At 37.5% G+C, this 14,484-nt stretch overlaps 2 protein-coding genes across 2 annotated transcripts; one reads left to right on the forward strand and one right to left on the reverse strand.

Annotated features, from left to right (window-relative positions):
- Window positions 1-147: 147 nt before the first annotated feature.
- On the forward strand, window positions 148-895 carry LOC126762877 (A-kinase anchor protein 14-like). The gene is made up of 2 exons (XM_050479922.1): window positions 148-399; window positions 461-895. Exons 1-2 carry the CDS (start codon window positions 388-390, stop codon window positions 863-865), a joined length of 417 nt encoding a protein of 138 aa, XP_050335879.1. The 5' UTR covers window positions 148-387; the 3' UTR covers window positions 866-895.
- A 1,917-nt stretch (window positions 896-2,812) lies between these two features.
- Window positions 2,813-3,377, reverse strand: LOC126762868 (A-kinase anchor protein 14-like). Its single transcript, XM_050479909.1, has 2 exons — window positions 3,366-3,377; window positions 2,813-3,292 (listed from the first exon to the last, which is right to left on the reverse strand). The coding sequence occupies exons 1-2, from the start codon at window positions 3,375-3,377 to the stop codon at window positions 2,813-2,815; spliced, it is 492 nt and encodes a 163-aa protein (XP_050335866.1).
- Window positions 3,378-14,484: the final 11,107 nt, after the last annotated feature.

Below are 14,484 nucleotides of genomic sequence, written 5' to 3' on the forward strand. Positions count from 1 at the left end.
AAGATACTCAGCGATTCGGTGGTTGAGCTATGGAACGTTAAGCTCCCTTGGCAGCGCATTAACTAGCGCTATTATACATTTTCGACAACATTTTCGTGCACATTATTGCTTTTAATTATATGGTATATGAAAGTGTAAAAATTACTAATGAAGTGTTTATATTTGTATGCACTGACCAAGCATTTTTAGCATGAGTGCCCCTTAGTCACAATAGAAATGTTAGTGACCAAAACAGGTTGCCGAATTATTGTACTGTCAAATCAATGTCGCATTGCCAATTATTATTCTCTTGGATTTCATACTGATTTGCACACTATAAATTTCGCACGAATTCAATAGTAAATTATCAGTTAGATTCCATATCTCAAACTATACAACAGCAGCAACATGTTCAAATACGTAAAACCACGAAGTGATTAAGTTAGGATAAAATATAAAATTATATTCAAAATCATTCCAGATTACCTTCGCCGCCCTCTTCGCCATCGCCACCGCTGCTCCTGGTTTCATCGCTCAGCCTGTTGTGGCCAAAGTCGGTGCCGTAGTTCACACCGTTCCATCTGCCACCTCCCACCAGAGCATCACCCAAGTGCACAATAATGCACACATTGTTACACCTGTTGTGAAAGCCGTGGCTCCTGTGGTTCATGTTGCTCCAGTTGTGAAGACCTACTCCGCTCCTGTCGTTCCAGTAGTCAAAACTGTAGCTCCAGTCGTCCCCGTGGTTCATGCTGCTCCTGTAGTTCCAGTAGTGAAGACCTACTCCGCGCCGTTGGTTCATCATGTTTCAGTTGTGAAGTCTGTTGTTGCCCCCTTGGCGCCTGTGGTTCATGCTGCTCCTGTTGCCCACGTTGTTCACCACTAAATTTATTAACTGCATTTTATTGCGGTAAACCTTGTGATTGTTAAAATAAATATAAAATCGAATATTAAATTTTATGTCCATGGTGTTTGTATCTGCGCTGCATTCTAGTTCCTTAAGATTGATGGTCTAATGACACATTTGTATGTATGTCTGATGACAAATAAAAAACGGACTTGCTTGCCGAAGCTTGGAATTGTAAGTTTTAGGTTCTTATACTCTTTTGTTCAGAAAACTGATCTATTATTTTTTTTCTTCAGCTTCTCTTTCGATAACGGCATAAGTGTAATGTAATTTTTTGTTAATGAAATTTTCAAAAAGAAACAGAAACCTTGCTTTACGCGTCAAGATTGTTGATTAATTTTAAATTTGCGATAATAATAATAAATAAATTTTTTGTGTGTTAACCGCGGCTAAAAAACTGCATTTTGAAACTTTGAGATCGGAAAGAATACTTACTAACAAAGTCCGGTTCTCAATTTCATAAAATTCCATATTTTCTACCAAAACGGAATGTATATTTTTTGCCCATATCAATGTGTTTTACAATATTCTTCTCGTAATTGTGTTGTGCGTTAAGTAAATTTAACTTTAGACGAATTCTTCGTATTAATTCTATAAATCCTTTTGGGCAGGCTGCGAGGCGGATTCAGACGATTTTAAAACCGCTGGCACAAAAATACTGTTGAAGAGTAATTTCGTTTGCCAACGAAAATATAACCAATTTTAGTTTTGAAGCTTCGAAAACTCTCATTTTAAGAAGCGATAAATTTGAGCTTTCTTTAGCATCGGATTTCAAAACAGGCTTCCCTTGAGCCAGTGCAAGCTTGCTAACTCTGAATTCAATTTTCCATACAGTTGTCATAAACCTCGGCAGGGTCAAAGCCTTCAGCAAATGGCTTAAATGTACTCATGGCGCGTTCCGTGAAGCGGGTCTTTCAGTTTCGAAAACAGAAAAATGTCAGAGGAAGCCAAGTCTGGCAAATACGGTGACTGAACGATTGCGCTCATAAAATCAGTCACAGTCATTGTAGAATGTGACGCAGCTTTATCATGCTAAAAAATTCAAGTATTTTCTGCTCACTAATCTAGTCGGCGAATTGACCGAGTAGATAGCTAAAATCGGTCAAATAGTATTGCTTATCCACCGTTTGACCTTCTGGAATGAATTGACAGTAAATCATGCCACGGAATTCAAAAAAAGTATAGGCATCACCTTGATTTTTGACAGCCCTTGACGTGTTTTGTTCGGTGTCGTTGACGTCATATTTAAGACCTACGCCTTGTCATGAGCAATGATGTATGATGAATGTAAGGCTCTCAGTTACGTTGTCAAGCATCTCTTTTTTTAGGTCTTCTGGTACGGGTTTAGCATTGACATGTTTCATACCCTAAGAAGTAACCAAAAATCTGTTGAGTCAATCCATAAGATATGTTGAGATTCTCTACTATCTTTCTGATACTAATACCTCGATTTCCAAGTACTGTTTCTTTGACTTTTTCGATGTTATCGTAATTAAGAGAAGTACATGGACTACTCGCATTAACCCTTTGTGCCACTCAAATACTTGTATTTGTGATAAGGTGGACGATTCTATTGGAAAAAAAAATCTTGGAAAAAATAATAAGCGGCTGGAGCGTAAAAGGAAAGATCCGAGTCAAATTTGATCAGAAGGTATATGATAATTACAAGATTACATCTGTATATCCCAAATATGATAAATTCAACAGCCTGAAACATGACTCTGTAATGCGTAATGTAAGTAACTAAAGTACATATTTTGTTGAATTATCTTGATTTTTTACGATTGAAGGCAATAAGTCTTATGGAAATCCACATTTTTAGACAAATATCATTGCTATATTTCTAAATTCATATTTAAATTATTTTAACAACTTTTTAACAATTCCAAACCGTTCGATTTTTTAAATCACATTCAGGTTATTTTATTAATGGTGGATGCTGTAGGTCAAAGGAGATGAGACTACAGTTTTGACAAGAGGGGCTGTGTGGACGACGGAGTGTACAACTGGGGCAGCATGTACTATTGGAGCGGCGTGAACAACAGGAGCAGCATGGACGACTGGAGCTGAATGAACTACGGGGGCGGCATGCACAACTGGAGCTGAGTGAACTACGGGCGCAGCATGTACGACTGGAGCTGAGTGAACTACGGGCGCAGCATGCACCACTGGAGCGGAGATGGTCTTCAAGACGGGGGCTGCATGTACGACTGGTGCGGCGTGGACGACTGGTACAACTGGTACCTTCCGGACGAGGTTCACATGGCTCTGGTGAGTTATGGCCGAGGATGCGCTAGTATCGACATAGGCAGTTTTAGCAACTACAGCTGGTTGGACGATGGTGTGTGTCTCAGCGAGCAGACCGGGCTTGGCAGCAGCAACAGCGAGGAGGGCGAAGAATGCGATCTATATTTTTATAGACATAACGACAGTTAATAGATTTTGATTATATGAAATAGATGAGCTGCAGTCAACTTACGTATTTGAACATTTTGAGTTTTGATTGGTTGCTTGGTTGACAGTTAAATGGGAACTGATGATTTTGTCCGTTCTGCTCAGCCTTTTTATACACCATTTACCATTTACCGCTTAGCACCAAGCTCAACATCAATCAAATTGGTTATCACAGCTCGTTTTTTGTTGGTAATGAGAGACAAAAACTGCGTCCATAAGAAAACTAATGAATACGATGGAGTAGAAACGTTAAATCTATGCTTATCACTCAACTGTGTGTTTTGTCGGTTGGTAAAGTACAGGTGGGTTAAAAATTAACCGGTTTCCGTACTTTACACTTTATGCGTACTGATACAAATTGACCTAGGTCTATGTGTGTTGGGGCATTAGATCATTTGCTCTCACAGCTATCAATGCGATGGTAAATATGATTCAATTCAGGTGCTTGATTAATTGAATGCATTTAAGGGAAGTAAACATTTTAATGTTTGGCTTTTTTGTTTGTTTATTGGCAATCTAACTTTGTTATATGGATAATAAAAATTCGCTTATGAGTTAAACTAAATTAAAATTCATAATGGGTTGTCAAAAAAGTCTTTTTTTTATTGAAATTGAAATGAATTTGAATCTTTCGACCAATTCAGCGATTTTATCGCAATTTTCGACGACAGGCCTTCCGGAGCGTGGCGCATCTTCGACCACCTCTACACCAGAACGAAAACGTTGAAACCATCGTTGTGCGGTGGAAATGGAAACTGTATCGGGTGCATAAACTGCACAAATTTTATTGGCGGCTTGAGATGCATTTTTGCCTTTATAGTAGTAGTACTGTAAAATATGCCGTATTTTCTCTTTATTTTGCTCCATGTTTGCGACGCTATAACTCACGAACGACTTAAAAGAAACGACAATCAATCAAACACGTGTTTGCGCGTGAAATGAGCTTTCCAAAAGGTATAGCATGACCCGATGCGACGAATAAAGCTAGAACTACGCGCTTTCAGCGTCAATTAGCGAAAATACCGCAAGATTTTTTTGACAACCTATATATGATAACAAATAGTAATGAAGAAAATAATATTAATAGACTGGGTGATAATAGGAATCCATGTCATTAACGTGACAATTGTGGTATGGTCCACAAAAAGTTCACAGTAATCAAAAATTAATTATTAAAATTATTGTACACATCTTTTGTTCCTTCTATCTTGGAGTATGCTGCGTTTATCTGGATATATTGCCTATCCTCAATAAATCGAATTGAACGCGTTCAAAAGATTTTTCTTAAATTTGCCCTTCGCTCATTAGAGCTTGATAACCCCATACCATCGTATGTACAAGGTGCGTTCCAAAGGAAACAGGACAAAATACTCTTTTTCTGCTTCAATACAGCTTTTTGCACGGTCCAAAAGCATGTCAAACGAGTGTTTTAGCTCGTTGGCCGGTATGGCCGCTAGTGTGCCGGTGCAAGCCATTTGAATGGCCTCTACGTCTGCATAACGCTTTCCTTTCATGGGCAAATGCATTTTTCCGAAAAGGAAGAAGTCGCACGGTGCCATATCAGGTGAATACGGGGAGTGGTTAATGGTTAAAATGTGAGTTTTGGTCAAATACTCGTAATCGTCCTTCGAATGTTGGATTCTGAGCAATTTTTGGTCGTCAGTCAATTTGTGCGGAACAAACCGTGCACACACCTTTCGTAAGGCAAAATGTTCGGTCTAAATGCGATAACATGATGTTTTGGAGATGTTCAATTTCATTTCCATGAATTTCAATGATGATTTCAGCTGTTTTTTGATGAATTCCCGCACAGTTTCGATGGAATTTCCGGTGATCACGGCTTTTGATTGGTCCATATGTTGATCGTCATTTATGTCCTCACGACCACTTTGAAAACGTTGAAACCACTCGGCACTCTGCTACGGGATAGGCAATCATCGCCATAACCTTGTTTCATCAATTGAAACGTTTCGGTAAAAGTTTTACCAATTTTAAAACAAAATTTAATGTTGGTCTTTGTTCGAAGCTCATTTTTGCACCGATAACACAAACATACTGACACTTAAAGCGCAATAATTTCACTTCCAATAAATGAAATGTCACGAAATTCCCAATGGACAATCGATAAAGATAGCAGACAACAACGCAGCAGTCAACTTAAAGATAGCGGCAACAGGAGGCGCTAGATTCAAAAAGTTTACTTTGAAGAGCACCTTGTATCTCGTTTATTGCTATTACACCTTAAATGACTTGAAAATTGACTGTCAATTCTCTGCCTTTCATTTGTTTTCAATGCACTAAAGGGAAGTATTGATTGTCCTTATTTGATAGGGAAAATTAATTTCAATATTCCTCAGCGTTGCCTCAGATCTATTTCCCCATTTTATTGTAAAATTTAGAAAACTAAATTTGTAAATTATGCCCCTCTCAAGCGTACTGTGCGTGAGTTTAACTCGATTTCCCAGAATGTTCTACTTGATTTTTCTAACTCTAGGGCTAACTTCATTACCACCTTAATTCGGTTTTTTAGCTAAGTTACCTATTTGTTTAATTGTAATTTTTTTTATATTAATCTAATTTTAATCATAATTTTCAAGTAGTCAAGTAAGAATTAATGTTCATACACTTAAGTAACTAAATAAATAAAAATAAAATAAAATAAATAACTCTTATTCGTATAAAGTTTAAATTTTTTATTTTTACCTACTTATCTATACCCATTTATATTCTTAGTGAGCAAATAAAACTAAATAGTTACAAATCAAGCTCATCCGGGCTATAGGGCGACTGCGGATGCGTTGGGATGCCGGCCTGGGTTAGATAACTGTTCACAAGAAAGGCGATGTGAGCCGGTGCGTTGTCGTGATGAAACCTCTTATCGGCTGCGATGTCTTGTCGGACCCGATTAAACCTTCGTTTGAGTTTCTTCAGGACTTCCACGTAAAACTCGGCGTTGACGGTTTGTCCAGGAGGAACAAATTCATGGTGGACATTGTCGGAGTCTTCATCAGCATTTTGGGCTTACAACACTTACAGAAACACGTCGCGCGTAAATGTTTGTCCTGACTCTTCAGGTTCTCGAAGACAATTGACGTCCTATTACTTTCCGGACAAACTTTGTACATTTTCATGGAGCTTTTACAAATTAGAATAGGAAATTATTTTTTGGTGCCGGTCTGTTGTATCTAAAACTTCTAGAACTCAAATAATTACTTTGAGTCTATCACAAAGTTATTAAACGCGGGTAAAAACAGTTTCGTTGCGACCAGGGCATGGTTACAGGGATATTTCAACTTCAGTCTTGTAAATGCTGGACAATGGAGATGAAAATTCCTGGGTGTTTCCTACTCACTTTCTGACAATTTGTGGCAGTCAAGTCTTTTATCCTTACGGCATGAATGCCTATTGGGCAATGTCCAGTAATAATTACTACGATTGCGGGCGGAAGGAATTCGCAGTCCCACCGAAGCAGGTCGTGCGATCAACGAACTCTTACAGGTCCAGTGCTAGAACGCAAGATGACATCGGAGATACAACTTGTTCCCACTTTGATTTGAGCGGTTAACTGGGTAAGGTCTTCTTTCTTGTTGATCGATTTTACAGTTTCAAGCGATGCCGCTGTGACGAGGCACTCAAACGATTATGATAATGAAGTTGCTTGATGGTATTGCTATTGTGAGCAGACTTTTCTTGACTAAGTTTGAGCGCACAGTTAGTGAGCTAAAAGCAATTACATATTGCAACTCTGCTGGCGCAGTAATCTTTTGCTATAACTGGAACTGGCGGCATAACAAACAAATATTGATTAAAAATACCTATTCGAATTATTTAATCATTTAATTATGGGACATCATTGAGAAAATCACTTTTTTTTTTTTTTAAACATGAAGTTAATTTCATATTATTTAAATATACTGTGTACTATGGCTCCACAATAAGACTCTGTCATTTATTTCGGCTTGGTGCGAGCTTCTTAATTTGATTCCAATTATTTTTGACTGTAGGTATTTCGATATCAAAATTCCTTCTCCAAGTTAGAACGGGTCGGCCTTTCAGTTAATAGTGTTTTGTGTGATCTTAAATTAAAAGCAAGCGGCTCGACTTTCCCAAGCGACATCGCTTCGCTCTATAGGCTCTTGAAAAGTTCCAAGAACATCCAACGTTTTCGAGCCAAATTTTGTTTAGCGATGAGGACCATTTCTGGTTCAATGGGTTTGTAAACAAGTAAAATTGCCGCATTTCATACCTGAAAAAGATTCATTTCATCCATAAAAACATTATCGGTCCATACTCTTCAAAATGATGACGGTGAGAATGTAACCGTCAATCGCGAACGTTATCGCGCCACGATAACCGACTATTTGATGCAACGAATTGAAGCTCGAAATCTCGGCGACATTTGACTTCAATAATTCGGCGCCTCATCCCAAACATCGCACCAATTGATGGATTTATTGAGAGACCACTTCGGTGACCAGATAATTTCACGTTCTGTGCGGGTCGATTGGCTACCAAGATCGTGTGATATCACACAATTAAAATTTTCCCTGTGGGTATATGTAGAGTCTAAAGTCTATGCGGACAATCTTGCTTCAATTCAAGCCTTGGAGTAAAACGTCATGTATGTATTCGCCAGTTACCAGTCGAAATGCTCGAACGAGTCATCGAAAATTGGACTCAGCGGATGGACCATCCGAGGAATAGCTCCACACCCAACATTTGAATGAGATAATATTCAAAAAATAAATGCCAAAGAATGTTCTTTCGAATGTTAATAAACATACTCTATTAAATTTGTAGTTTCTGTGTTTTTTCTTTAAAAAAGTAAGGAACCTCGAAATGGATCACTCTTTATAAGTACCTGCTCTAAACTTACAATTATTGCTGCTCCGACAAATTTAGCTGTTTTTGCAAACACAACTACCATGGTCTTGGGCGGTGGAGGAAGAGTAAGACACATTCGCATATACAAATATCCATATATCATACAGTTTAAAGATGTACGAGTATATACGCATGAACGTTTTGGCAAACAAAGTTAATTGCTTACATAATCAGGTCATCGGAATTAACTTAATGCCAGCAACAACAAAAGGCCAAAACTAAAGAAAATAAAACTCCTTTAAATGCGAAATTAATGCAATAAAATTAATGCAATAAAAGAAACAGTAAAATAAACAGAGAACAGCAGCACTAAAGAGAGATTAATATCGCTTTTGTTACCGTTTGATGTTGCATGTTGCAGAGGTGATGCTGGCGTCGGTTGCAGTTGTCAAAATTATAGGTTAAGTGCTTTAGGGCAACCTTGACATAGGGACATACATATACACATACTTATAACACTAAGCCGTCAAAAACATCTCCAGTCTGTGAGTTGTGTAAACATGTCTGGGTATTTGTCTTGGATGCTGCGGTTAGTTGGTGGGCCGGTTCTACATACTTCAATTTGAAGTGAGCTCAATTGTCTTGCTTTTATTTAAATGTATTTTTCATTTGTACTTTAAATGTTGACCGTGAATCATTCAATTGGATTTGGCTGCAAGTTTTGCGGTGCAACATTTAATTGTTTATTATGATCTTTTTTCTTTCTTTTCTGCTTGTTTTTTTGCTTCTACACGCACTTAAGTGCAGTCAGATCGTGACTGAAGGGCATGGAACTTAAGCAGTTTACCAAAATGCAGCTTAAAACTGATAAAATATGCTTATGCATGTAATATGAGTTATAAATAAACCCAGTAGAAAGTTACTTCGATGCAGAACGGATACTTTTTGTATTTCACTTTCCTCTGGGAGGTCTACAGGTATGTCGTAAAAGAGCTAAGTGAAACCTACCCAAGCAATGCAGTTACTGTACCAAAGTATATATGTAGTTATTCAGACCTGGGTATGTGGACCGCGCCAAGTTCAGCAAATCTTCGTAAGTAGAGCTAGATTCTGTACACGCTAAGTACTGTAGACGATGAACTAATCGGATGCTCATATAGCATCCACTTATTCATCCACCTAAAAGATTAAGCCTTCTTATTTTTTCTCTCTTCAGGCGTGTAATAGCTATTTGAACCTCATCATCATCGGGCAATGGTACATCTATTCCATCGTGATTGATTCGGGAATCAGATACACTCTCTGCAGGTATTATGTTTTCGCTGCTCTGGGCGTAAGTCACTAGATCACCTCTGAGGGTTCCACAAGAGCATGTTCCGGTCTTGAAACCTTCTGTTGGTCGCCGCATCTTTTCGTAGAATTTTCGAGCTTTAACCCTTCTCAAGCTCTTCCTAATCACGCATTTTGGTCTCTCTCTTATGTTGTCTGCATGTGCGTCTCGCTTCCCTCTGTAATTCTATGTATCTATCCTACCGGCCAAACGAAAACGGTTTTGTATCGAATTGTGACTGGAGTTAAAAAAAGGATTCATTACGACAACTCTAAATGCGAAAAATCATATATGAAACCTGGTCAACTAACCAAATTCCCGGCAAACCCGAATGTCCATGACATGGCGTGCTGTATTAAGATCTTCTGAAAAAGTGTGAAACTATATCAAGAACTATTGTTGCAAGACCGTTTGAAAACTATCTGGAAAACAGCGGCTGGGGAGTGTTCCCCGCGCGCCTTATATCTCAGACCTTTGATTTACTGATTACTTATGTTTCCAGTCGATGCAGAATGGCCTCTTTGGAACACGATTCACATCAGATTAGAATCATAAATGGGTTGGAATTGAAATAACCCTATAATTACTCTCGACGGTGCAATCGAGTAAGCGTCAAAATGCGGCAAGTTAGAGAATACATACTTCAGGATATGGACGTCTATTTTAAGAAAAAGTGTAAACCTGCAGTGTATATTATAAAGGGTGTTCCGTTTCGAGGTTCCCTACTTAAAAAAAAATAAAACAAATTTAATAAGGATTGTCAATCGAAAGAACATTATTTCGCTTCTTTTTTTTTGAAGATCATCTACATATTTCAAATATTGGCCGCGGCTAGGTCTCTGATAGTCCATCCATATTTTCCATAGATACCATTTTTCGATAAGTCGCTGAACCATTTCGTCTGTTAACGGGCGAATGACATGCGTGATGGTTTGCTCCAAGGTCTGAATCCAAGCCGGATTGCTCACATAGACTGCAGACTTTACATATTTCCACAGGAAATAGTCTAGCGGTGTGATAACAGACAATCTTTGTGGCCAATCGACCGGCCCAAAGCGTGAAACTAACTGCTCACCGAAGTGTTCTCTCAATAAATTCATTGATTGGTGTGATATGTGGGAAGTGGCGCCGTCTTGTTGAAACCAAATATCGCCGAGATCACGAGCCTCAATTTCAGAAATCAAATAGTCGGTTATTATGGCTCAATAACGGTTGTCGTTGACGGTTACGTTGTCACCGGCATTATTTTTAATGAAATTCTTCACTGCGTGTTGGACATGGTCTATTCGGTCGAATATTATCCCATAAAGAATGCTGGGTCTCAAGATGGTTGGTGATGGTTTATGTTACCCATAAGTTGAAAAAAGCGCGCGAAACACTTTCTTTACCGAACGTAAGTTTTCGTAAAAAAGTTTTAAACGTTGTTCAAGCCAAAGTCTTTCCATGGTGAAATCCCAAACAATACTGAACAAAAAAAACATGACAGCTTGACACAACGCACGCGTGATCTGTCAAAAAAGACTGTTGAAAAAAGTACTTCTACTTGGATCACCCGTTATTTGTATACATATAGTGATCCTTTAACCAGTAGCATTCTTTGATTAAGTAAAAATGTATATTGCGGGTCAATTACTACTAGGCTAATTTGCTTTATTGAGTTCACTTCCCTGAAGAAAAAACGTTTGTTCATTTGCTTTTAAGTTTTTCTGAGGACTAGTTGGGAACTAATTACTCGGGGTAAGTTATATTTTATACATGCACAGATATATACATACATATTACATATGTACAAACTGGTAGACGAATTACGCATTACATTTATGTTGAAATGCGTAAGTTTCTTCATATTGATAATTTGTTTTAATCTCACAGAATTAATTCGCCTACAAATTGCAATAATTCAAACTTTTTTTGTTTATATTTTGTGTATGGTTGTATTGAAGGGCTAACCACTTAGGGCTTACACAAAGGTAATACGATTACAATAACAGCCGTGTGATTACTTGATGGAGCATGAAAAATTGCTGGCTCATATTAGGGTGTTACCAACAGACATACTTACATGAGTACGTAAATATACACCCACAAATATATCTGTGTGTGTATTCAAGTAAAGTACAATACCATGTACCAAGTAAATTGTTAAAAAGTTTTCAATTTTGTCCAACTAGCTCGTTGTTCTTCAATTGCGCTGAGCATTAGTCGCCCAAGGTCTAAGCGGTGTTAGACGCCAGTAAAACTTGTTAGCATTAGTTGGCGTTTTTGAGTGCTTTAGCCGTTTATTCTCTTGCTCGTTAGATTCATATTGTCATTTGTTGGAAAAATATAAAATTGATTACTTCAATAAAATAATTTCATTTTGATTTCCGTTTATTTACTTCCGCCTGATTCGTTTCGACCATTGTCTATGCTTGTGCGCTTAAAACGTTCATTTAATTGACTGTTCATAATTGAACCCTAACGCATTATACTATTTAGCAAGGTAAACTAGAAATCGATGTATGTCTACCATATAAATCCCCTATTTTGGTACTGGAGTATACGTAGGCTGCAAAATTTGTATAATTTCTTTGAGATAGTGCTACATGTGAATCTATTTGTTTTGTAATTACAACAGTCCTTTAAAAATGGTTTATAAACTATGCAATTGTTAGACAATCCGCGCTAGATTGCAAATGTTCAAAAGAATGTTGGACAGAAAAAAGTTTGGAGACAAACCCCTGATACTGGGCAAATTTTCAAATAAAATATATTTTTTCAAAATTCGTATAATAAATGTAACGGTATTAGAAAAATTATCTAAACCAAGAAATAATATTAACTTCGCTGGACCAAAGCTATAATACCATACACAAATAAAAAAGTTTCTAAACAAGAAAAGAGCGATATCTCAAAAACTGAGGGACTAGCTCGCGTACTTATATACGTACATGGCAAAATCAACTCACCTTTTCGAGCTCTTTAATTATACCGGGTCTTCCGGGATCATATGATTTCTAAGCGTCGTTTTGGCCACTTTTAATATCGGAAGACCTGTAATTTTTTTTTACCTCAATTGCCAGTTTGTTGTGGTTTTTGGTCTGGTAGAATCAACGGTCTGTACTTCTTTCGAAATGAAGCTCTTAACAGCGTTACTGTTAATGGAGACCGGTATAGATCAATAATAACTAACTTTTTATGTGCGCAATTGGGAGAAGTTGAGCTTGACAGCACCTGGTACGAACAAAACTGGGCTTCGTACCACACAGCACGTCCAGCAACTGAATTATTGCGAGAAAAGTTTGGAGATTCGATTATTTCAAGAAATTGTGATTAAACACCATTAGACTACTTATTGTGGGGTTATTTGAAGTATTAGTCTTTAACAATAAAACAGACTCCCTTCAAGTTTAAAAGTAAGTCTTTAGCAATTCAGCCAGACTCTCTTCAATCTTTAAAAGCAAATATTGAACGTGCTATTCATGACATACGACTTCATTTATTGGAAAAAATTCTTGAATACTCGGTTCATCGGATTTGTTCCTGCAAAGGAAGTCGTGGCAGCTAATTGTATAATGTTATATTCAGAACTTAATTGTATCGATTGTACTACACTTTCAATAAAGAAGATTTGAATTTCCTTAACAACGAATGTATTTTGTTTTTAAGAAATCACTTATATCACTCTTATTGGAAAACCCTGTATATGTATATATGTATTTATACTGTAGGGTCTCCGAAGTTTCTTTCTGGACAAGTCAGATTTCTTGACAAACTTGATATACCCTGTTCAGTTTATTAACATCATAACCATAGAAAGAAAGTTATCATAAAGCCTGTGGAAGGAATAGGAAAGAAAGGGCAGAATTCGGATGTAACCGAACATTTTATACTCTCGTAAAACGCAAATTAAAAAACATCGCAGGTTGACCTATGTCCGAGGGCTGCTATATATATTCTGGCCTAGGGCAACACTAAGTGTTGCCAGGTGCACTCTGACATTTCCATTGGAAAGTTTGACATTTTTTAGCATAACATCACTCAGAACGTTTTGTCATTTAATCGTGAATTGTTTTATTTACAGGGGATTAAAAAATTCATCTCGGCCAAAAAATGGAATTAACTCGTGAACATTTTCGTGCGATCATTTTTCACAACTTTCGACGCGGATTATCACGACAAGAGTGCATCGATGAACTATGCAAGACCGTCATGTAATATACCTTCAGATAGAGGCATGCCTATGCATTTCTCCCATCAGCATACATTCGATATTGCATGAACACCTGGCCGTAAAAAAGGTTTGTTCTCGTTGGGTCCCGCACAATTTGACAATCGCTCAAAAAAAGGCTCGTGTGGATTGGTGTAAAGAAATGCTGAAAAAATACGATCGCGGTGCTTTAAAAGACGTTTATAAGATCGTCACACGAATCATGGATCTATGCGTATGAGCCCGAAACAAAACAGCAATCGAAAAAAAAAAAAAAAAAAAAAAAAACATTTTCGTTGATAAATATGCCTATTTACATTATTAGGCCAGAAATATATATAGCAACCTACGTATAAGGTTAAAGTCAAACAGATATTTGAAATTTCGAATAATAGATATAAGCGGAAGTATTGCCCTGACTTCATGCAGTTTAGGTAAGAGGATTGACTGTCATAAGAAATATAGCCCCTTAAATTTCTTAAATGAAAGTCAACCAGAAGTTCGAAAAAATTTATATTAGATATACTGTATGTATGGAGCTGTGGTCATCATTAAAAGCGGTGACTTTCATCCAAGGCTGTTGTTGCTTTTTCATTGGAAGTGGTTTCTATCTGGCGGATCCCAAACCCAGCGCACAAGTCCTTAGGGTTCTCATTTGTTGATATACTATCACGATTGGTAGATATTAGTTTTATGTCATACAAACAATCGTTAGCTGAACAAAACTATTATATTTTTTGTTGCAACATGTTGCGAGAGTACAATAAAAGATAACATATAAGGCAGCCTTCATAAGTGGAA

The sequence above is a fragment of the Bactrocera neohumeralis genome, chromosome 6 (genome assembly GCF_024586455.1).
Source record: "Bactrocera neohumeralis isolate Rockhampton chromosome 6, APGP_CSIRO_Bneo_wtdbg2-racon-allhic-juicebox.fasta_v2, whole genome shotgun sequence".
In the NCBI taxonomy this organism is placed as follows: domain Eukaryota; kingdom Metazoa; phylum Arthropoda; class Insecta; order Diptera; family Tephritidae; genus Bactrocera; species Bactrocera neohumeralis.